This window comes from Aedes aegypti, chromosome 3 (genome assembly GCF_002204515.2).
Source record: "Aedes aegypti strain LVP_AGWG chromosome 3, AaegL5.0 Primary Assembly, whole genome shotgun sequence".
Taxonomy (NCBI): Eukaryota; Metazoa; Arthropoda; class Insecta; order Diptera; family Culicidae; genus Aedes; species Aedes aegypti.
The window spans coordinates 322,097,723-322,119,719 of NC_035109.1; the positions used below are offsets into that span (position 1 = coordinate 322,097,723).

Below are 21,997 nucleotides of genomic sequence, written 5' to 3' on the forward strand. Positions count from 1 at the left end.
TGGATTTCTTTACCATCTATCTGAACTGAAGTGTTCTGGGCGAACCTTCCATTAGCGAGTAGCAATTGAAGCATTTATTTCCTATAAGATAATATCAGCGAATACTTTCGATTACTCTAACTTAACAAGCCAAGTTGTAAATGTAGTACTAATGTATACGTATGTTTGTTAACGTGTTACACCGCTCAAAATGTTGCGTTTGGGTATTTGTATGAATAATGTAGATTCATTTGGACCGTGCCAAATTCCTCGTCGTAAAAGCATGATGAGTTTCGTTGATCTTAAGATCTAAATGTCGTAGGCAACTAATAGTTCGAAAATGAAGAAAACTTATTTATCATTTACCTTCATGGGTTCTCCCTCTGGTGCCTCACGTTTGCTGCTGCCCTCGGTGGAATCCTGTCGACCGGAACTACCGGCCGGTGTGGTGTCTTCGGAAATGGTTGTCCGTTGAAGAGCCGAAGAGATTAGCTTCACCTTATCTGTTGTAGATCCACCTACGGCGGCAGTCGAATCTTCACTCATATCCGCATCGGCACTCGTGCCTCCCGACGATTCACTCTCCGGTATATTCTCATACGGATTGCTCATGGGGGTTGACTCCGACGTGGACATTATCGGATTGATAAGGTTTTTCAGGATTTTGGGGTTGATCAGCGTATCCAGATCGTGACTCTTGAGAAGCTGTTCCAGCAGCATATGTTTCTCAGCGTCGCTGTCGATCTGGGTAGAACGATCCGAACATCCAGTCAAGCTACGTTCCGGCGCCCGATGATCCGAAGACATCGTGTACGAACAGGTATTGGTGGTACGCGTCTGCTGGGAACCGTTCGGAAATTGGCTGTTCCGTTTTTGGCCGGATTTGTCCTCCAGCGGATCGACCCACTCTTCGTCATCTTCTTCTTCTGCTTCGGTGTTCAGGTCCCGCTCGAACTCGTCATCGGGATCGACGTTTTCGTCACCCGTTACGTCGAAAAGACGGGCCTTCAAACGCTGGGTAATTTCTTCCAGCTCGGTAAACTTGCGCTTCAGGGCACGACTCAGCGAAGTGTTGCCGGCCTCCAGCCCGCTGCAGTCCACGTCGATCGAGAGCGGAATTTGGAAGTTGACGCCCTCTTCCAACCCTTTGTACACGGTGACGTTCTCCAGCGGTTGAATGTTGACCTGCGTGAGATAGTGTGATAGAGAGGATTGCAATTGAACATTAAACTTGAATAGAACGACGCAAAATGACCTCAAGGATCAAATGAATGACACATAATTAATTTGGGCTGGTTACGAATTAGTGTCCTTATATAAGAAGTTCAGAGGCCTCATGCCTGAACAAAAATACTAAGCACTACTCCGACAAGACATCTCTCAGAGAGTATAGCTCAGAATATATTTGGGCTTTTGTCGTGATATTACGCCAAGTATTACTATATGTATTTTTCAGTTCATTCTTTCAGTTTTTACGGACTTCGCATAGAATTCCCCAAGATTTGCGTTCATGATACCTACATGAATTTAAACAATTTTTTTTTCACGGTAATTCATTCAGAAATTTATCTAAAAATTCTTCCTTCCTTAAATTTTTTTGGATTTCCTCAAAGATTTTCCTTAGGACCTTCTTATTTGATCGTTTAACGCTCATACTGTCTGTAGAGTATCATCTCTTTTCGACATATCAAACAGAAACCAATTCAGTTCAATATTGGTCAGTATTTATTGGAGCATCAACATGTGACCGTTCGCAGTTGCTACTCAGATATTACAAGAACAGCTGTACTTACACAGGGAACCAACAGACGCTACTTGGGATAAGCCAATGTGTAGATACTGCTGCTCTCATTATTATAACAAACAATAGAAGCGTCGGCTGTGTCCGAATGCAGGTCAATTTGGGAATGGGAGGGAAATGCTGACGTGTTACTTGCTTTACGAAAGCCAAGAAGTCCTCTGCACTTCCAACTCCCAGTGTTTAGTTTGGATATGGGAAAGGATTGATTTTGCTGAACGATAAAGATATAAATTGAAATGAATACGTGAGCATATACATTTATTTCTCCAATAGCTTAGCTTAGCTTAGCTTAGACTGACTACACATATCAATGGTTGCTATTCCGTGATTGACCGAAGTCAGTGAAGATGCACAAAGAATCAACTAGAAGTTCGGCTGGGATTGGCCATAATCTTCTTCAGTGTGCATAATTCAGTGCCTCTATTTATACAAGGTCAATAACGGCGCCGGCCACGTCCTTGCAGTCAGGTGGGATTGAGGGAAGGAATGTTAGTGTATAACCTTTGCTATTTGGAGACCGTGTTTGCCTCTGCATCTCCACAAAGGTTACTGGGAGGGATGTTTGTTAATGGGGAGGAACGTTGGGTCAAAGGATTCACTTTGATAAGCGATTAGACCATGATAAACAATGATTTGTGAGATATATACATGCTTATACGTAAATATAATTGTTCATATAATTTCTATGTAGAGGAAAATTATGCCGACACTTGAGGTGACGAACCATTCAAAGTTTGTTGAACAAATACCTAAATGTAACATTCCTACAGCTGTCAGTACGAAAGCATGTGTTATTATATTTTACTCATTTGAAAAGAAACAAAAGACTCAATTGGTTGGGACATCATAGAACACTCTTATTCTTATGCCGACACTTACAGTGGCGAACCATCCAAAGGTTGTTGAATAAAGTGAACCTTTCGCAAGTCTACACTTGTAGTGTCGAACCATTCAAAGTTTTTTTTAATTACAAAAATAAAGGTATATAAGGGGTGTTCTGTAAAAAAAAAGTTAAACATAAATAAATCATGAATCAGAGTTTGTGTCGACACTCACAGTGACGAACCATCCATAGTTTGTTGAAACATCATATTTACATCCCACCATTGTAACGATTAAATGTGCAGTCATACATATTTTATAGATTAGAAATAGTAGCATGAAACGAGCTCACCAATTGATCCGTTATCCTTGACTGAGCAGCCACAATCCACTTTCAGCTTCACTCGTTTGCTCGGCTAGCACTCAGAAAAAAAAAAAAAAAAAAAAAAAAAAAAAAAAATGGGCGCGCAACCCGAAAAAAACACGGACGACAGCTCGGGCTTTCTTGACGCACTGCCCAGGAGCAAGCGTCAAGGTCGTCGAAAGATCAAAAAGAACGAACCGATCGCGGCACTTTTTAACTTACTCCAACAGAACTCCCCGATCACGCCACTTTTTCACTTACGAGATCGACGCGCGACATGTTTGATCCTACCCTCGTCGCTCGCTCCGGCAAAAGCAAGCGTCAAGGTCGAAAGGTCAAACAGAACTCATATACATTTATTTCTCCAATAATTGATAAACATTCAAATCACTATTGGTTTGCAACCAACATATTTTTTACGATTTCGACAATTTTTGTGCCAGCACTTTTTATTTAAAGCATTTATTGCCACTTAAAACATTGAAAAAGTCGTTCGTGGGAAAGGGTTAATGATTACTTCGAATTTTCTCTATAATTTTCTTCGTAATTTCTCCAAGATTTTTACCATAATTTCTTCAAATATAGCCTTAAGCCTTGATTACAATACGCCCGCAATGCACGAAGGTTCGTTAAAAAAAATTGTTCATGCTTCGCGAACTGTTCGAGGTTCTGTTAGTACGAACTTTTTGCCCATTGAACTCTCGCCGAGTGGTGTCACAAACACGTGCGCAAATTTGCTGGTTGAAAATACTGCCGTTTGATTTTGCTGGCAACAGATGATCTTTGTTTATATTTTCCACCAGCACTCTTTAAGTAGCTGTAGCAATTCCTTCCATAAACCAAGACTTCGTGCGAAATTTCTCCTGCATTTTCGTCAAGTTTGTTTCCAAATGGTTTTGCTGGGATTTAACATATGTTTCATATGCAGCAACTTAACAAATCCTTCAGAAATTCCATCTGTAAATCTTCAAGACATAAACCAAAAATATTTTCCGGTGTTTTCATATTCTTTACCTCTAGAAGGAATGTTTGTTCAACTAGAACGTGATTTTCAAACCAAATCAGGGGTATTCTCTGGAAGAATTTTAAAAAGGACCCCCTATGGGGTTTTATTTGGAAACGTTCTTTACCTAACTTAATATATTCTTCTGAAAACTCCTCTGATTTTTTATATATGTCACATACATCATTCCTCCAGAGACTCCTCCGGTGATTCCTCCAGTAATATTTCCAGAGATGTTTCCTGGTATTTCTTCGAAAATTGGGCAATTCGTCCATGGATTATTCCAGTGACATTTCTAGAAAAAAAAATTACAGAGATTTCTCCAGCAAAATCTTTACAATGATTATTCCAGAAATTTGTCCGAGCATACTCAAGAGATTTTTCCAAAGATGACTATAGAGATGGCTCCAAGGATTCCTTTAGCAAATTACCCGGGTACTTCTTTCATTTCTTCAGGAATTTCCCAGAGCTTACACCAGAAAACTCTTTTTATAATTCCTCCAAAAGTTGTTCTAGGGATTTTTCAGCAATTCGTTTTCCCAGGTATTGCTCCCAAAACTCCGGCAAGAATTTTTCCAGAGATTCAACCAGAGACTTCTCTAGGAAATTTCCCAGAATTTTCTCTACGGATTCCTCCATAAAATTCTACAGCGATGGGATTTCTATTGTTTTTAAGAGTTTCCTCTAAGAATTGCTTCTAGAATCCCTCCACGAATTTATCTACGAATTTCTCCAAAAAAGTCCATATGGAAATTTCTGGAAAAATTCTTGGGATTATGACTGAAAGAATCTCTGGAGGAATCCTTGGGCCAATCCCCGAAAAAGTTCATGGAGAAGTTCCTGGAAGAATCTTATTAAAAATATTACCGAAGAATTCTATGGAGAAACCACTGGAGACTTTCTCGCTGGAATTCTTTAACTCGTCGTGAAACCTCTAGAGGAATCCCTATAGAGATTTTCCTAGAGAAATTTCTGGAATAATCCTTGGATAAATTCCTGGAAGAATCCCTAGAGTAGCCTCAAAACTTCATACTAGGATTTACTGCAGGGAGAAAAAGTGACTGTAGAGACCTTTTGTTGAAAATAGACACTTTCTGAAGAAAGAGCTGGGATTGGGCGCCCTAAAAAGATCTCATGCATTGAAATAAAGACTAAACAGACATTAAAAGGAAACAAAAAAAATAAGCCAAATTGATTTCAGTTCTGAAACAAAAAGCAACCAAACAGGATTTAAAAGATATTACTCGTAAGTTTTTTGTATAACAATTCCTCCAAAGATTATTTCTAATATTTTTTTAGATCGATTTCCCTAAATTTTCGTCCAAGATTTAGTTTAGAACATCTTTAATGATTTAAGCAATTTCTCTAGAGATGCGTCTACTGATTTCTCAGGATTTTCTTTAAGACATTCTCGTTCCGGTTCTTCAAGATTTCAAAGAATACCTTCAGAAATCACTTGATATTCCTCAAGAAAGCCTTGTTTAAAAACACCAGGGAAGGCTTCGAAGAATTAATCCAGGATTTTTTCAGATTTGTTTACCGATTATCAAGGAAATGTTTCAGTAATTATTGGATAAATCCCTTTAAAAGGATATTTCTTCTGCAAGAATGCTGAAAAAATCCTGATCTTTCGAGGAAATCTTGGGTGATTTTCGAGATAAATTGCTTATTATTTTTTTTATCTTTATTAACGAGATTTTTAGCCCTGGGCTAGTTCATCTCGGGACCAACGGCTTTACAGGGTGATTACTATTTCCTGTAAGTAAAATAAGTAATCATAGAAAAAAGATGGTTGTATGAATGTTAATTACCAGTGCATATTCAGTTTTGTACATCTACACTGAGGCAAAAATCTCGCATGATTTTCATAAGATCGCACTAATGAACGCGTTTTTTATTATTTTTTGTTGGTTCATAAGACACTTGCGTATTTCATTCGACGAGATTGAGATTCATAAGACAAGTGTAATTTTTTCATAACAATCAATTGTCAATGTCATAAGAACGCTTATGAACCCCATTGCTCATCATTGTGAAGAACCACGTGAGGCAAATTTTCTCGGTACAGCCATTTCACTATCAGAAATTCAATATGGCTTCCGAAATGGACGTGTTTGCTGATTTGTCGCTGGCTGACTCCGTTTCTAATGCATCAAAGGGTAAATATTTTCTATTTATCATCAATTCCGCTGTAACTGACACTTTCTTTCGATCAGATTAAGGAATTGGATCCAAAGAATAAGATTTTTGAATGAAAATTCAAAACAATTTGTATGACGCGTAAGAAATCACAAACCCCCCCTCATCCATTAATCCGTCCCTAACGTAAACCTGCACCAATTCAGGCGTTCTTCACAACTTTTCTCAATAATGTTTCGCTGCTATAATATACTTCTTCGCGTTCAAAATAGGTTAGCCAACTAGAGAAAATCGAATTTTCATTCAATTTGTCGTATCACAATTCTAATGCTTACAGTAAAGTGCTTTAATCGAATTGCGATACGACAAAATGGATGAAAATTTGATTTTCCCAAGTTGGTTAACCTATTTTTCAACGCGGATTAGTATTATTCATTCATTGAAATTTATAATCTAAAGCTCAAATTACACAAGACAGTCTTATGGAACCAAGAATGGATCAGAACGTAATTCATAAGACTATCTATGGATTTTGTTATCAAGTCAATGCTGGTTCATAAGATCATCTTACGAAATTCCTTCGAGGTGTATTATGGAAACAACATCTGCCGAAAACCATACGATGGTCTTATGAATTTCAAAGATTTTTCTTGTGTCGTTATTCCATAAGCAAATCTTATGACAGTCTTACGTTTGCTTTCCTCAGTGTATAGCATTTGTCTTCACTATACATAGATAACATATTTATTTTTTTACCTTAATTTCCAGCCACATTCGTTGTTTCAAAAGCATTACACTTAACACGCACGTTATTCAAAAGCATATATTTTAATCAAAAGAGACATATTTTTTTCGCTAAAATTTTCCATAATCAGTCTTATAATGTTTCACAGTAAGTCTAAAAGATTGTGCTAACATGCTGCTTCAATCAGGTAAATTTTTCAGCCGATTTTAGTCAAAAATACATATTTGTGGAAAACGTGCGTGCCAGGTGTAATGCCTTTAAAACAACACATATGACTAAAAACTATGGTAAATGAAAAAAGATTGAATCTTTACTTTGTCATAATAAACTTTATAGATGCACAAAACAGGATGTACACTGGAAATTGAAACTCATACATACATCTTTTATCTACGATCATTTACTTTACTGACAGGAATTAGTAATCACCCTGTACTTCCCTTCCGAAGGAAGTCGTCACTGAAATTTTTAGTGACTAGCTCGGGGATGGGATTCGATCCCAGGTCCTCGGCGTGAGAGGCGTGTGTTCTAACCACTACACCAGGTCCGTCCCCATAAATTGCTTAGATAATTATTGAAAATGTATTAAGAGATTCCTGGGGAGTTCTTGAAATATTGGTTTGAACGATCCCCGGAGGATTTCTTCTAGCAAATTCTGTGCGAAACCGTGTATGAACTTTTCAGAGAATACATATGAAAATGGCTGAACCTAGAAGAATCTCTACATGAATCCCTGAACGATTTCTTCAAAAACTCTGGAATAAACATAAAGAATTGTCTGGAAAGAACTTCTGTAGGAATCTTTGCAAGATCTGCTGGAGAAACAACTGGAGAAATCGATGGATGAATAAGTGAAAGAATCTCTGGAAGTGGAAGTGGAAATTTTGAGATATTTCCTGGAAAACAAATTTGGGTAATCTCTCTAGCAATCCGTGGGAAAAGTATCGTTGGATCACGTCAAGAATCTTCTTCTTGAATCACTAGAATAATTCATGAAGCTTGACGCCTTAAAACAGGCATAGGGCCAAAATCAATTATCCTTACCTTGATCTGTCCGTTGCACCGCCCGGAGAAATCCATGATATTGTACCACCCGAGAATGCACGGCATACCGTTCAGGAACACGCTCAAATCCACCGCCGTAAATCCGACCACGGCGTCCTCCATCGGGGCGGGCATCATCGTCGGATGTTTGGCGGAACCAGCGTTGTGGCCGGTCGCCGCCTTGCGCCATACCTTCAGAATGAACCGTTTCTCGTCCTGTAGAAGTTTTGAAAAAGTATTGTACATATTGTCCGTTTTGGAAGCTTCAGTTACTCACATTAGTCATCAGGTCCACCGGCAGCCGAACGTCGAACTTCTTCTTCCAGCTGGGATTGCAGCACCCTTCCACGACCGCGGTCGTGTAGACGATTCCCTCGTGCGATTTGACCGTGTCGACCGTTCCCGGCTGCAGATTGTAGCCCTCGAAAGTAACGTAGGCGCTCGGTTCCACTTCGACGCGCGATTGTTGCTGGTTGGCGCCCTGGGAGCGATTCTTGTTCCGTTTGCCGAACTTCTTGCCGACGTTCACCTTCGGGAGGTTGACCGCCTGCTCGATCTCGATCGACACCTGGAACAGATTAGATATGCTTTACCACGCAAGTACCATATTCTAAGCTACGTCAGTGCAGTAGATGATTTTCAATTCGATATTGTGACATGATTTAGCAACAATCATCAACGACAATTCGATAATTCTAAAAATAAGCCGCTCCCTACTGGTCACTTTACCTTGAACAGCTTCTCGTCGGCAACGGATTGCTGTTTCTGTGCCGGATCCGATTGAGGCGTTTCCGAAGCACTCTCTGAGGATGCCGGGAGCAGATTGGTGGTGACGTTTTCTGATGGTCTCTGCGCCAAAGCTCTTTGCAGATTCTCCAGCAGATCGGATGTTTTCCGTAGCTGGGGATGGTTGGCCTGCGAATGGGGCGACGATGGAACTGGCGGCGGTGGAGTTGCTTGACGAGTATCGGCAAAGTTCTGGTCATAGCAGGGAGCGGTGCTACGCTCCGATGAGATGGGCAAGCGCTGGGCGAGATTTTCGATGAATGCTGACAACATGTTGGCCACTTCGGATTGTTGTTTACCGGTGTTGGATGTGCTGATCGGTCGGTACGATTCGCAGTCACGTTGATGGGCGATGGCCGTCGAAGGAGTGACCATGGATTCGTGTGGCGGTTCGTCTTGGGATGTTCGACGCTGTCCAGCGTCTGGAACTGCGGGTTTATTCGTCGTTACCGGCGCATCACCGGAAGTGTGTGTCAATCCGCGAGATAGCTTCAAGTACTCGACTTGATTCTCGGTACCGATCGCCAGCACGGCTTGAACCTGTCCGCAAGGATCGGCCGCAAGAGGAGAAGTAATTCCGCTCCATCCGTCGATAGATATAACTGGGAGTTTTGCACGGGATAAATGCTCCGCCAGCTGTGCATCTCGAAAAGCAATATAGAACTGATGCAACGGAAGTCGGGTAACGCCAACAAGCTTCTCCGTAGCACCCGGGGTCTTTTGCCACAATTCTACCAACATGTGCTGATTCTTTGTACGTTCCAGGAAGCGAGCATTCGGCATTACCGGGAAGGTTATCAGATAGTTAAAGGACTTGCAGTCCTGAGACAGTTCTGTGGTCAAAATTGGACTATCCTCGTCTGACCAGAAACCGTGTGCAACTAAGAAATATCCACCGGTCGTCAATAAGGCAACATCTTTCAGCTGTCCGAGATGAAGGACTCCATGGAGTACGTTCTTGGGGGGTTCCGAAGGCGTCTCTACAGTGTCCATTGCTTTAGGCCCCGTGTCTTCTTTGGATGATCCTTGCTGTTGAGAAGCATCCCGTTGTGAAACTGGAGCGGTTGGAGAATTCTGCGTAGGAGATGGATCTTTTGATGCATTTTGGGTGGTTCCTTGGTGGTCCTGACTACAAGTTACCGGTCTACAGTGAAATGCTTGACTCGGGGCCGTCATTCGACATCTTTGAAGGGGCTTAAAAGACCAACAATGAGACGGCAAATCACTTTCACTGGAAGAACTACTGATTGTAAGGTTTTCTTTATCTACTTGAAGAGCATCGATAAGCTCCGAACCGAAATGTAGGCCACGAGCTCCCAGTTCCAGTCGAACCGCAAGCATTCCCAAAAGGATGTCGTCAGAAGCTAATCGCACTGGGCATCGTTTGTAGCACGCAAATCTGTTACTGATCAATTCTTCTAGTTTTATCACCGATGAACCGAGGAAAATCTGCCTTCCGGTTGTCGATCTCTGATGGAAGACCGGGCCCAGCATCAAGTAAACTAGAAATTCGAATCGACAGTCATCTGGTTTCGCAGGGATTGAAACCTTCGTAACCGCTTTTCCGTTGAAAACGACCTCCCCAGCATCCGACACGAAGCTCGAGGGAAACTTGAGCTTCGATCCAGCACTGGACTGAGCCGGAAGTTTCACCTTGATTTGGAATCCAACATCGGCCAATGACGCCAGTTTGGTTTTATGAATGATCTCTTTCAAGCCCGCTTTAGTGAATTTAAGATCCTCAACCAGTATCCGAACCGAATCAACAGACTTCAGGTATTCCGATTTCCTGACAGCGGGTGCGGCATCAAACTTGTTCAGGGCATCCAACATGCTTTCCGCTGGCGAGATCGAACATATTTCACTGAGGGCTTCGTCCTCAGAGCCGGAAACGACATTGCCGGACAAATAGTTGAGAACCTTTGATCGGGAATGGTTGTCCAAGGAGCGGAAGGTTTTTGTCTGAAAAAGAAAAAAAAAAAGTCAGGTAGGTATATCTTTGCTACTGACGACTAAGTGTCTTAAAATAAGAACTTCAGAGACTTCATGCCTGAAGAAGAGACCAAAGGAGAAATCAAAAAGAGACCAAACAGGAATCAAGAAAATGAGAACAGAATTATAAGGAGTTTTAAGAGGATTCATCAGAGAATCCGATCAAGCATTTCATTGAGGCTCATAACAGTTTGTATTCAATTCCTTAGAGTAACATTACGACAAGTATTACAGCTCACATAGGTAACGATATGTATTTTTTCATGGTTATCTTTAGGAATCGATTCAAAAACTAATCATTTTATGATCCAAAGTTTCAATCAGATATTATTCATTTAGTTTTTTTAACGGACTTCTTAAGGAATTCCGTCTAAGATACCTTTAGGAATTCAACCTGGATTTTTTAAAGAATAACCTCAGAAATTAAATTAATTAACTCATAATGCGTAATAAAAATAGATAAATTATGAAAAAAATATCCACGTGCTCAGGTCGCATTCGAAATCTTGTCTCTTGCATGCTACACACCAAATTTTCGATCAATCTTCCAGCAATTTCGTTTGCTGAAACCCATCCAGCAATATACTATTTTACTGATGTACAGCATTTCTGTTTTTTTTCTACTGGAATTCAGCAATCTAACTTGCTGGATACTTGTCATCACCATCAGTTTTACTGGTTTTCAGTAATCCATATGACACTTGATTGATAACCAGCAATCCATTTGAAATTTTGCTGTAAACCAGTAAACATAATTACTGAACTCGTATCAGCATTTTTTATTGCCGAGAGTCAGCAAACAGTTTTATCTGTCAACCGATAAACTCAAAATCAGAAAAATTTTCTCTTACTCACTTACCATATCATCATGGAGCTTAAAAATGTTTACTCGAACATTAATGTTTTATCTACATTTTTCGGAACATCGCATATGGTAAGTACTAAATATTCAGTGTGATATTGATTGTTTTATAAGCATTAAAATGTTCATTTCTAGGTGGTGACAATACCGTTACGGTAGACGATGCTTTGCCTCTCCCCCAAAGCGCAGAATATTGTGTTTATTTTTTGTAAAAATAAATGTTTATTACATACAAGACATTCGCATTTTTCATTGTTTTTATGGCATCGTTAACAGATATCACCTAAAAATAGTCATTGACCAGGAGCTGGCGACCCGAAATTGCTGGAAACCAGCAAGGAATCCCACGAGAATAACAAATAACCAAGTGCTGATTATTCAGCAAATTGAAATTTACATTGCTGAATGGTCAGTAAACCAGCTGTCATTTGTAGGAGAATTTGCATAAGCCATTTTATGAGACGTTTCGAATCATATGTTTTTTGTTTGTTTACCAGCTTTGAAACTTGCTGGCGGGCCCATTTATTTACGTTTCTTCTAGCGCCACATTTGGGAGGAGCTTATTCATTAATGGCGTGCAACGAGCTTTTCAATCTTCCCCAGTAAAATTAAAATCAGCAGGCAGGGAAGAATTTGTTATGTTTACTGGTAACATTAGACATGTAACCGCGTAGTAAAATATCCAGAAAGAGTCGAAAATGTCATCACCGACAAAAACGTTACCAGCGCCATTCACATATCATGCTAGTTTTTAAAACAATAACAATGAGCGGCCCGCCAGAAAACGTCAACCGACTGTCTCGTAAAATGGCTTATTGCTGATCAGATCAGCAAATTTCATTTTGCTGAATCAATTGCTGAATTTAGAGCACAAAAAAAATCAGCAAAAATTTGCTGATTTACAGCAATAAAAATTTGGTGTGTAGACTAGAGCTCTACTAACTAAGCTATGTATAAGTGTGTACTGCCTTTCTGTAGTAATCATGTAGTCTCTTGAATGCGAGCGACACGTTGATAATCTTCCGCCATTTTTTTTTAAATTTATTTATAGTAGGGTACAAAATAGCTTCAAAAGCCTGGACTGTTGTGTGTTGGCACGGTGTGGGACTTAACCACTACAAAACTTTCCCTACTGATCCTATGCCATTCCCAGGAACTACATCACGCAACTTCATCGGGGTAGGGCTCTGCTCATGCACTTCGTCAGTGTCAGCCTCTAGACCCAGACAACCAAAATGTATATATAACGAAATCACTTGGAGGCTTTGTATGTGCAAAATTTCACTTATAAGATGTCGCGAAAAGGCCTTCTACGTACAAAAGTGGAGGCGATATACGTGCATATATTATGTGATGAATAATAGCATACAATACGAGAGTGTAAATTTTCTACCGAACTAACCTGTGATCAGTGTTGATAGACTCACACTCAAAATTTCAATCAATACGCTCCCCGTGAGAGCAAACTCATTAGAGATCTGCTTCGCAAATCTCACGCTTGAGATTTTGATGCAAAATCAAATCAATCAACTCAAACTGTAAAAAATGATTCAGTCGCAAAACCCGGCAAAATCTCGTGAAACCCGAATGTTGTTGTTTACGTTAGAAAGGAATACTATAGTTTTACCAGACTAACAAGAAATTATTGCCATGTGTGAGTAAACTGTGAAAATACGAGACAATGAGTCAAAAAGGTGAGCCAACTCATCCATTATTTTTTGACTGCTGAGTTGCATGATTGATAACTCACGCATGAAAAATCTCAAGCGTGAGTTGTAAGGAATTGAGTTTTTCACAACACTGCCTGTGATCTTATGCGGTTTAACTTATGATAACAAATGTTGATTTGACAGCTGCTACGGGTTGATTCGATTTTCTTTGTACGAGTGTACGGGACGAAACAAAATGTACAAATGAACTCAGAAAAGAAGCGTTTTATGCGAGGAAACTCATCAATCTGAAGATTTCATCCACCGTGCTTTGCGGTTTTTTTTTGTAGTTTGTATGAATAAACGAGTTATTACGTTAACTTTCATGCGACTTCTGGTTGTCTGGGGATGTTCTACTACTTCGCTGTTGAAGCTTAATGTCGTCAAAAACGCTGCTCACTACGACATTTCTACGGTGTCTCTGCGACTACTCGTTTTGGACCGTTGCCGGTTCAAAATCCCGCCGGTGCTTTGTACAGCTTTCTGTGCGACGACGCATTCTACTCTTGGGCTGGCCTCACGCCAGAGCCCTGTTGAACTTCTACTGGACGCTCATGTGTGCTTCGCTACTCTACGATGACTCGTTCTCCGCTGCTGCTGTTGGAGCTCTACTGGTTGAAGAGTTGAATGCCGAGGTCAGTCCAGCGATTCCGGTTGGAGAATGACTTCCGGTTAACTGGCGCCCCGACGACCCAAAACTGGTTTGTGACGATCGATGCTACTCGGCCTAGTCCCCAACGCAGGAGTTAGCCTAATCCGGCTACGCGTTTCTTCATGCTTCAATACTGGCTGGTGGAGTGCCGAAGTAGGTCCAGCGGTTCATTGGCGCTCCGACGAATCAAACCGGTAATACGTTACGTACTACTTAGAGTAATTCCCGGCGGTGGATCTATCCTACTCCGACAAAGATCTCCCCGGCGGCGAAAGATCTCCCGAAACCATGCTATCCGGTCCTGCGATTTCGGAGGAAAACTTTCAGTTCACATGCGCCTCGACGACCATTTTCCAGTACTGTTTCGCGACTTACTCAGCTAATCCCGGCTGTGAACTCAGCCTACTCCGACTCGACGGTCGGTTCTGCAATTCTACGGTTGGAGGATGACTTCCGGTTTGCAGGCGCCTCGACGACTTATTACCGATACTACCCAAGTAACAATTTAGATTCTAACTGGCTTTATTTATTTGTATGATAGTTTTATCGTAAATTTGCGTATTCTTTTAGGTTTAATAGTGATTTTCATCCAGTAGAAATGATCTTGAACCGTTTTTGGTTTTAAATACTTCTTCAAGAACACTTTGGATGCATCATATAAAACTTCATTTTGAATAAGAACAAGTGACCTTGGCAACAGTTTTATGAAACACTCGTACTTATCTGTAAGAACGCGCTCGAGAGAGAGTAAGAACTCTTGGCCGAGAACGCCATAAATTTCTCCCCCATCAATCGACGCACTAATATGTACATGATTGATTGTAGTATTATGAAATCTTGTGTGGATTTTCGATCTATTCTTCACGGAATTCGCACAACTTACTAATAACGCAAACAACCAGTTCCAGTGGTCTTCCTCCCCTTGGCCATGATATAGGAGCGGAACTGGACAACTGGACACCTCCTTGCAAGGTGGACTTCTGGATGTGGTTAAATGTCCGATTGCTTTCCCTGCTCAAAATCTGGGCCTTATTAAAAAGTTATCCACAGCTGGTAATACTAACCTTTATTCGTTCTGTAGCTTTAAATTTTATGCCGTAACAAAATCTAGCATGAAAGTTTTTCTCCTAAAACGAAAAGTGTAAATAAACAAACGTCAAAATGTTCTTCTCTTGAATAAAACGAACGAATCTTATCACGTTCCTCAAGAAGATCAGTTTGTCTTCATGAAGATGGCCTCAAGCCTAAGAACTCTCAAGAGATATTTATTACGCTTGCCCGAGTTCAGCAAAATTTATCATGGTTCTATGATGATGTCGAGTAAAACTACCGCCATGATTGTAATAATCGATGCTTTGGCAAGGGAGCCATGATGGGGAGAATCCATGTATGCTGGATTGTACATTTTCGGGCACCAAATTGATGAAATTATTTTTCTGAAAATGCAATATTGTTGAGGCGCATTGTGCGTTTCGGGTGTTTCATGCATGATATTCACGATGTAATAAGCGTGACAAACGAAACACAGCTAGGTATCGAAAAAAAAGCGGAAAGTTATCATCACAGATGTTTTAATTTGCATTTTGTATTATTATTGATTGATAATATAATGAAGAATAATTCATAAATTCGTTAGTCAAACAAACATGATAAACATAAAGTGAGTTTAACTTGTATTGAGAACTACTTGTGGAAGGTTTATTGAAGTGTTGAGGATTGCCATAAGTGACGATTAAAAGTTTTAAGAGATACTTGACAGTTGCTCTCCCACACCGTCTCAAGTGTGGGCCACTTTAGTCTTATGAGAGGTTTATCATTGGGTTACTGTAGGTTTGTAGAATTACTGGTTTTATTTCTAGTTTTATAGATTTGGTTAAGAGAATACTTCAAGAACAGCATAAAATTAACTTTGCTACTTGGGTAAGCTACAACCACTCTACTCGATCTAGTCTCCGACGGAGGATCTAGCCTTCTCCGATCGCGGCCGGGAGGTCTTCACGTCATCTCCTTTGCAGCGGCGACATACTCTGCGTTATCCCTCTGTTCACCGCATTCCATGTGCTTTCATGCTGGCACATGTTCTGCACGATGTTCTCCGGTTTTAGGACGCTTGCGGTTTCTGACATCATCTCGCTTCGTATATTCCTGAACCGAGCGCAGTCGAATATAACATACTCTGGTGTCTCCTCGATATTGTGGAGACTCTGCAGATATTTTCAAAAGCATTCATGGCCTGCCAAAAATTGGTTCAGGAAGAAGTTAACTTCTCCATGTTCAGGGATCATTCCGGCGATAACGCACACTGCCTCCGACAATATAGTGCAGTAGGCACTCGCCACCCGTATAACCATAAGCCGGAGCGTTCTTGTCGTCTTCTCTCGATTGTGTTTGGTTCTCAACGCTGCAGCCCAAGCCGAAACTCTTTATATCAATATGGACGATGATATGGTCGCCAAAAGACGCCTCGTGCTGCTTTTTGGTGCTCCAATGTTGGACATGATCCTAGCAACAGTGTTAGCTGCTTTCGCTGCCTTTCCGCAGGCATAGTCTACGTTGTTGTTGAAGTTTAGTCTGTCGGCAACCATTACTCCAAGGTGCTTCAGAGAGCGTTTCGATGAGATTGCGTGTCCTCCGACGTTGATCTCGAACTGCTGAACCGGCTTGCAGTTGCTGACCAGCACCACCTGCGTTTTGTGATGAGCCAACTATGCAGCTTGACTCCAGTCATCCGATTCAATGATATCTAGCAATTCCGCTGTCAGCATCTCCACCTCATCCGCAGTCTCGCCAGTTATCGCAAGAATGACGTCATCTGCGAGCCCGACGATCTCGACTCCATTCGGCAATGTCAAGGTTGGCACTCCATCGTACATCATATTCCAATGTTGGACCAAGTTTGGATCTCTGTGGAACTACCCGGTTCTGAAAGTAGCTTTGCAGAACTTTACACAGATATTTGAGGACGTCCTTTCTGTGTATGGCTGAGGCGATATCCTCCTAACTGGCACTGTTGAACGCGTTCTCAACATCTATCGTTACCACTGCGCAATATCGATTGCCTCTCCTCTTCTGCTTGAAAGTTTTCTCCGCGTACGGAGAAAACTGCTTTTTCGACAATCCATTCTCGACTTCCGTGTAGATCGTCAGCCTGCCGAGGATGACCTCATTTCACAACTGTAATCAGCTCGGCGTTAGAAACATGAATATCGGCATTTTCTTCATCTACGTCAGCGTACAGTGTGGGCGGCCACGCGGTGGGGGCATGCGTAGGGAAGAGACCGTCCACCACCAATTTCAGTTTGTCGGGGCACACTTCAGCTGGTGTTACTGGGCCTTTGAACTTCGCCATCACTACTCGATAGGCGTTGCCCCAGGGATTTGCGTTAGCCTTCCACCATCCATACAATTCTACGTTTGTATACATGCGATGGATAAATATGGGTTATAAGAAGAGTCTGTGTGAATTGTTGGAATTTGAATTTGAAACTTGTAACCTTCTGAGTTATTAGGTTATCAAGTGGCTCGATAGCTTAATTGGCAAAGTTCTCGTCTAGCATACAAGAGTGGGGGATTCGAATCCAACCTGACCACGTGAATTTTATTCAGAATTTCACTCATAATTTATGCATCTTTACCACGCGTAATGCGATAGATAATTCAATAATCATGGTGATTGGATTACTCAGAAATAACTTCAATGAATCCACCAGAAATTTTTACATTTTTTTTCAGAACTTTTTTAAGAAAGTCTTCGAATTTACCCAGTGATGTTTTCATCGATTTTTCTAGCTTTATCTCCAATATTTTGATTAAGGGTATCTACAAGAACTCAACAAGTAATTTCTCCAGGAATGCGTCTGATCTAGGGGTTTCAATTTCTATTTCTCCAAAAAGGATGAGAATTTCTTAGAGAAGTCAACCAGTAAGTTAATAGATCATATGAAGATTCCTTCAGGAATTCCTCCATTTGTTGAAAAGTTTTCCTCAAAAAATAATCAAGGAATTCACTCGGGATTCCTTTTTGGGAATATCTTAAGCAATTTTATACAAAAAAATCTTGAACAAAATCCGGGATATTATAGAAAATACTAAGGTAATCGCTGATGACTAAAAGGCTACTGTGAAAATTCCTGAAAAACTCTTGAACTTTTAGGGAAGTTTTAGTGGATTTTTCGAAAAAAAAAAATGTCGAACTGAAACCAAAAATAAACGAAATACAAACTATACAGAAACTGAAAGATAAAGTTTTTAAAAGATTCTATTAGAAATTCCAGCTCTATGGAATTGCGATCGCTTGTACTTGTGACATTACAACAAGGCTGGCTCATCTCGGTAAATTTGTATGAGAATGATCGGTATAAATGCTGCAGTATTTACTGGTATGAAATCTTAAATTAAATTAAGAAAAATTTATGGAGATTTTTTTTAAATTTCACGAGGATTGTTTGGAAGAACTGCAATAGTTATTTGTGGATGAAATATTGAGAAATTTCTAGAAATATCTCAAGAAACCTAATAGTTGAATTGATTTCTTGGAAAAACTCATAATAAGTTTCCTGAAAATGTCCCTGGAGGAGTTTTGTAGCTATGCCTAATACGAGAATTAGTGAAAATGACTAAAAGACGAACTGGAAAAGTAGAAGTAGGAACTCCTTGAGGAATCCTTGTAGGATTTCCTGAAAAATTCCTTAGAGAATTTCTTCAAAAACTGTATAATGAAACTATGAGAATGTTCTCGTTAGAACTGTAAAATCTTTGCAAAATCTGCCTGTATAACTGCTGAAAAAATCGGTGGAAGAATGTGTGGAAAAGTATCCGGAGGAAATCCTGGAAAAAAAAATCAGAATGGTTTCTGCAGAAAATATTAGCGATAGTTGCGTTGTATGTCCTGGCGCAAATTCCTTTAAAAACTTCTGGACAAATTCCTAGAAGAGCTTGAGGAAATTCTAAAGAATTTTCTGGAGGAGTGCCTGTAGAATAGAAGATAGGTATCTGGTAGAAAGAAATCGGTATCTGGTAAGTTAAATAAAAAAAACTTTTTACGAGGAATTATGAGGAAATTAATAGAGAATAATCGCGCAAGAGAAAAAGAAAAATAGTGACTTCAGAGACCGTTCAAAGCAGTGATCCTCAGCCTAACTGGTTATGCGGGCCACCACTTTGCTCTTAAAAAACGTCGCGGGCCACAAATGTCTATTTTATAAGTCTGATCAAAACGACTCGATTTATTGGGTATTTTGCCCTCCAATGGAGTCATACCTAAATAATTTTGTCACATCAAAGTATCGTCACACCATGTTTAACATATATTGGATCTAACAAAATCTACATGTATCGCACATATAACGTACACTTTTGGATTGTGCATTGAATGTAAGGTGTGTGCTTTAGCTGAACTGCCATACAAATTTGCGTGTGAGTATCTATTTATTTCCCCATATTTAAGATTTGCACCAGGTCCGTCACACTCTGGCTCAGATTGGGTACCATTTCTAGTACTGCATTTCGTCCCTCGGTAGTACAAAAGGTACCCAAGTTTGACAGATCGCAGTACACTTTTCACGGCATTCTAGATTACCTTATGAGCCATAAAATTTTTGGCAACTGCAAGGGACATGGAGGTCTTTAATTTGTCTTTGTTTGCACGAAACCTATTCGTTACAAAACGAACAATACTGTCGTCCAAAAAATTTGCTCGGCACGTCTCTGTCATTCGAGTTTCTCAACAGTTGTTACTCAACTTGACTCGGTGGGGTCGATAGGTGACTTCTGAAATATGATTTCTTATTGTGTTCGACAGTTTCTAACGGTTTAATAATCTTTCCTAATATCACTGCCAGGACATCTCAAGAGTTAATTTTTCGTACAAAGATGCGTGTCAAAAACTATAAGATTTGCGGAATTTTAACCACATGGTTACAAACAATCCAGTACCAATTTCAGATATAAAGCGTGGGGATCAGTTTTTCAAAGATTAAACAAGCTTTGACAGACTTCTAATATTTTCTACATTTTTAATAGGATAACTGAAACACTAGTATAATATCAACAATTAACCTACATGTCATATAAAATTCTTAGCCACAGCAAAACTAAAAGTTCAGCGTAATTTTGGAACTAAAATAGAAATTCTTAGAAAAAAATTTACTTTTATTCTATCTATATTCTGATATCAAGAGTTGAAGAAACTGTAGGTTATCGGACAAACTCTAGAAATAAGAAATTATTTCAATTTCCTTTAGTTTCTCAACAGCTATTCCACATGTGTTGAAGTGAGAAAAAATCTGAAGATTAATCCAAGGGCCCACTATAGAAATAAAGTTTGCGAGATTTAACAGAAGATAAATTTTCAATTTGTGAAATCACAACTGTAATGCGGGCCACACAGAACCTTGCCGAGGGCCGCATGCGGCCCGCGGGCCACAGTTTGGTGACCACTGGTTCAAAGACTTTTTAGAGAAAATAGAGACCTAGAGACCTGCTATCAATCTTGTTTGCCTAATTAGCTAATAATCAATCATACCTGTTTTCCCTCGCACAGAGATACCGCAGTTCCTTTCACCAGCATCTCCCGTTCCGGAAGCACCACCGGAAGTGTCTTTTTAGCTGCCTGTTGCACCATTCCGTTGCTGTTCTCCTTGCCCTCAGGCTTCCGCGTCAGCGTCAGCTCAAACTCCAAGTCAATATCACCCAAACCAAACCCCGATCCGCTAACAATTTCTGCCCTGCCCGCGACTTCCAGTTGCTCCCCCACTCGAAAGTTCACCAACTTTCCCGGAACGGGGACGGCTGCCGTTCCGATCAAGCTTCCCGTCCTGCTGGACACCAACCGAACGTGAATCGGTTCCGCCGCTAGCAAATATTTCCGAAACAGTTCCTCACTGGTCAGCACTTGATACCGGAGCCACCGCTCTTCACCACCTCCGGAGGTTCTTCCCTGTTCCCAACGCAAAACACTCGGTCCCACTTTCTGAGGGTTCTGTCCCCACCACAGCAGTCGAACTTCCACTACCGGATAACTTCTGGCACTGGTCCACCGTATTCCCGAGAGACGAACGGCTAGCGTTCCCCGCTGGCGGCCGTTGACGTTCGGAGGAAGGCTGAGCAGAATCTGATTTTGTTCCTCCCCAACAGTAACTGTTGTGGACAGAGATGGCTTCTTCTTCTGCTGTTGAGCGAGGAGCTGTAGTTTTCCACTACCTCCTAAACCGAAGGAACCAGCGGACATAGCGTTTTCACGGCACGGGATGGCATGGTTCGCCGCACTTTTCGATGAGCAGAACAAATAGAACGAACTTTTGAGTTTTCACGGGAAATTTTCAAGATGAAAATCCTTTCCACTTTTCTTTCGCGCGACAAGCTTCGGTTCTTTTTCTTCGTTGCTGATGTCCGAAGGCGGGTGGAAGCTTAGGGTGGAAGGCGAGGAGAGGAACCTTTCAAACTGTCACAACAAACGCGATCGCGTCATAAAAGCGCAAAGTAAATTATATGACAGGTATGCTTTCGAAAGGTAAGTCCGCCCATGAATTACGTACTAAAATGTAAATCCAGTGTTCTTGGGTCGTTTACAAGGCGGTGGTCACTCTACACAGTGTGCCTTGCACATTAGACCTGTTCATATTTTAAAAAATGTCTGGAAATCTACCGGTCAAGCAGTATTCGGAATTCTCATGCTAAGAACAATGTCTGGTCAAATTTTCAGCTCATTTGATAAAGATTTCAGTATGCTTCAAGTTGGAAATTTGTTTTTGGGCTTATTTCAAGGTTTGAAAAATCATAACTAGCATTTGGAAAATCAAAACCACTTGCTATTACCACTATTTGAAAGCTAATTCTATTCTGTTAAAGTTTGTCGAACACGCTAACAAGATTAAATTGAGTTTTAACATTGTTTGATCCAAATTTGTACTTCACTGTACCCAGAATATACAGTTTTCTCAATATACATGGTATATAAAACATGCATTGGTATTATTTTTTCAGGCCCTAGTTAACGGGAATCAAACATAATACATTTATGAATTCATTGACCATAAACATATTACATGTTACTAAAGGCAATAAATTACAATAAATGCCCAAAGGTCGAGCACCGCATC

The 21,997-nt window shown here is 40.6% G+C and overlaps 1 protein-coding gene across 1 annotated transcript; it reads right to left on the reverse strand.

Annotated features, from left to right (window-relative positions):
* Window positions 1-51: 51 nt before the first annotated feature.
* Window positions 52-21,303, reverse strand: LOC5576762. The gene is made up of 5 exons (XM_021848553.1): window positions 20,422-21,303; window positions 8,627-10,645; window positions 8,175-8,465; window positions 7,898-8,113; window positions 52-1,164 (listed from the first exon to the last, which is right to left on the reverse strand). The coding sequence occupies exons 1-5, from the start codon at window positions 21,124-21,126 to the stop codon at window positions 331-333; spliced, it is 4,065 nt and encodes a 1,354-aa protein (XP_021704245.1). The 5' UTR covers window positions 21,127-21,303; the 3' UTR covers window positions 52-330.
* Between the last annotated feature and the right edge of the window lie 694 nt (window positions 21,304-21,997).

What these genes read in the sequence shown, in the direction of transcription:
- LOC5576762 (XM_021848553.1), bottom strand. Translation starts at nt 21,126, where the DNA reads ATGTCCGCTGGTTCCTTCGGTTTAGGAGGTAGTGGAAAACTACAGCTC. An exon ending in CTCTGTGCGAGGGAAAACAG is followed by an intron (nt 10,646 to 20,421) that starts GTATGATTGATT and finishes TTTCTTTTTCAG; the next exon opens with ACAAAAACCTTCCGCTCCTT. An exon ending in GGTGCAACGGACAGATCAAG is followed by an intron (nt 1,165 to 7,897) that starts GTAAGGATAATT and finishes TATCTCACGCAG; the next exon opens with GTCAACATTCAACCGCTGGA.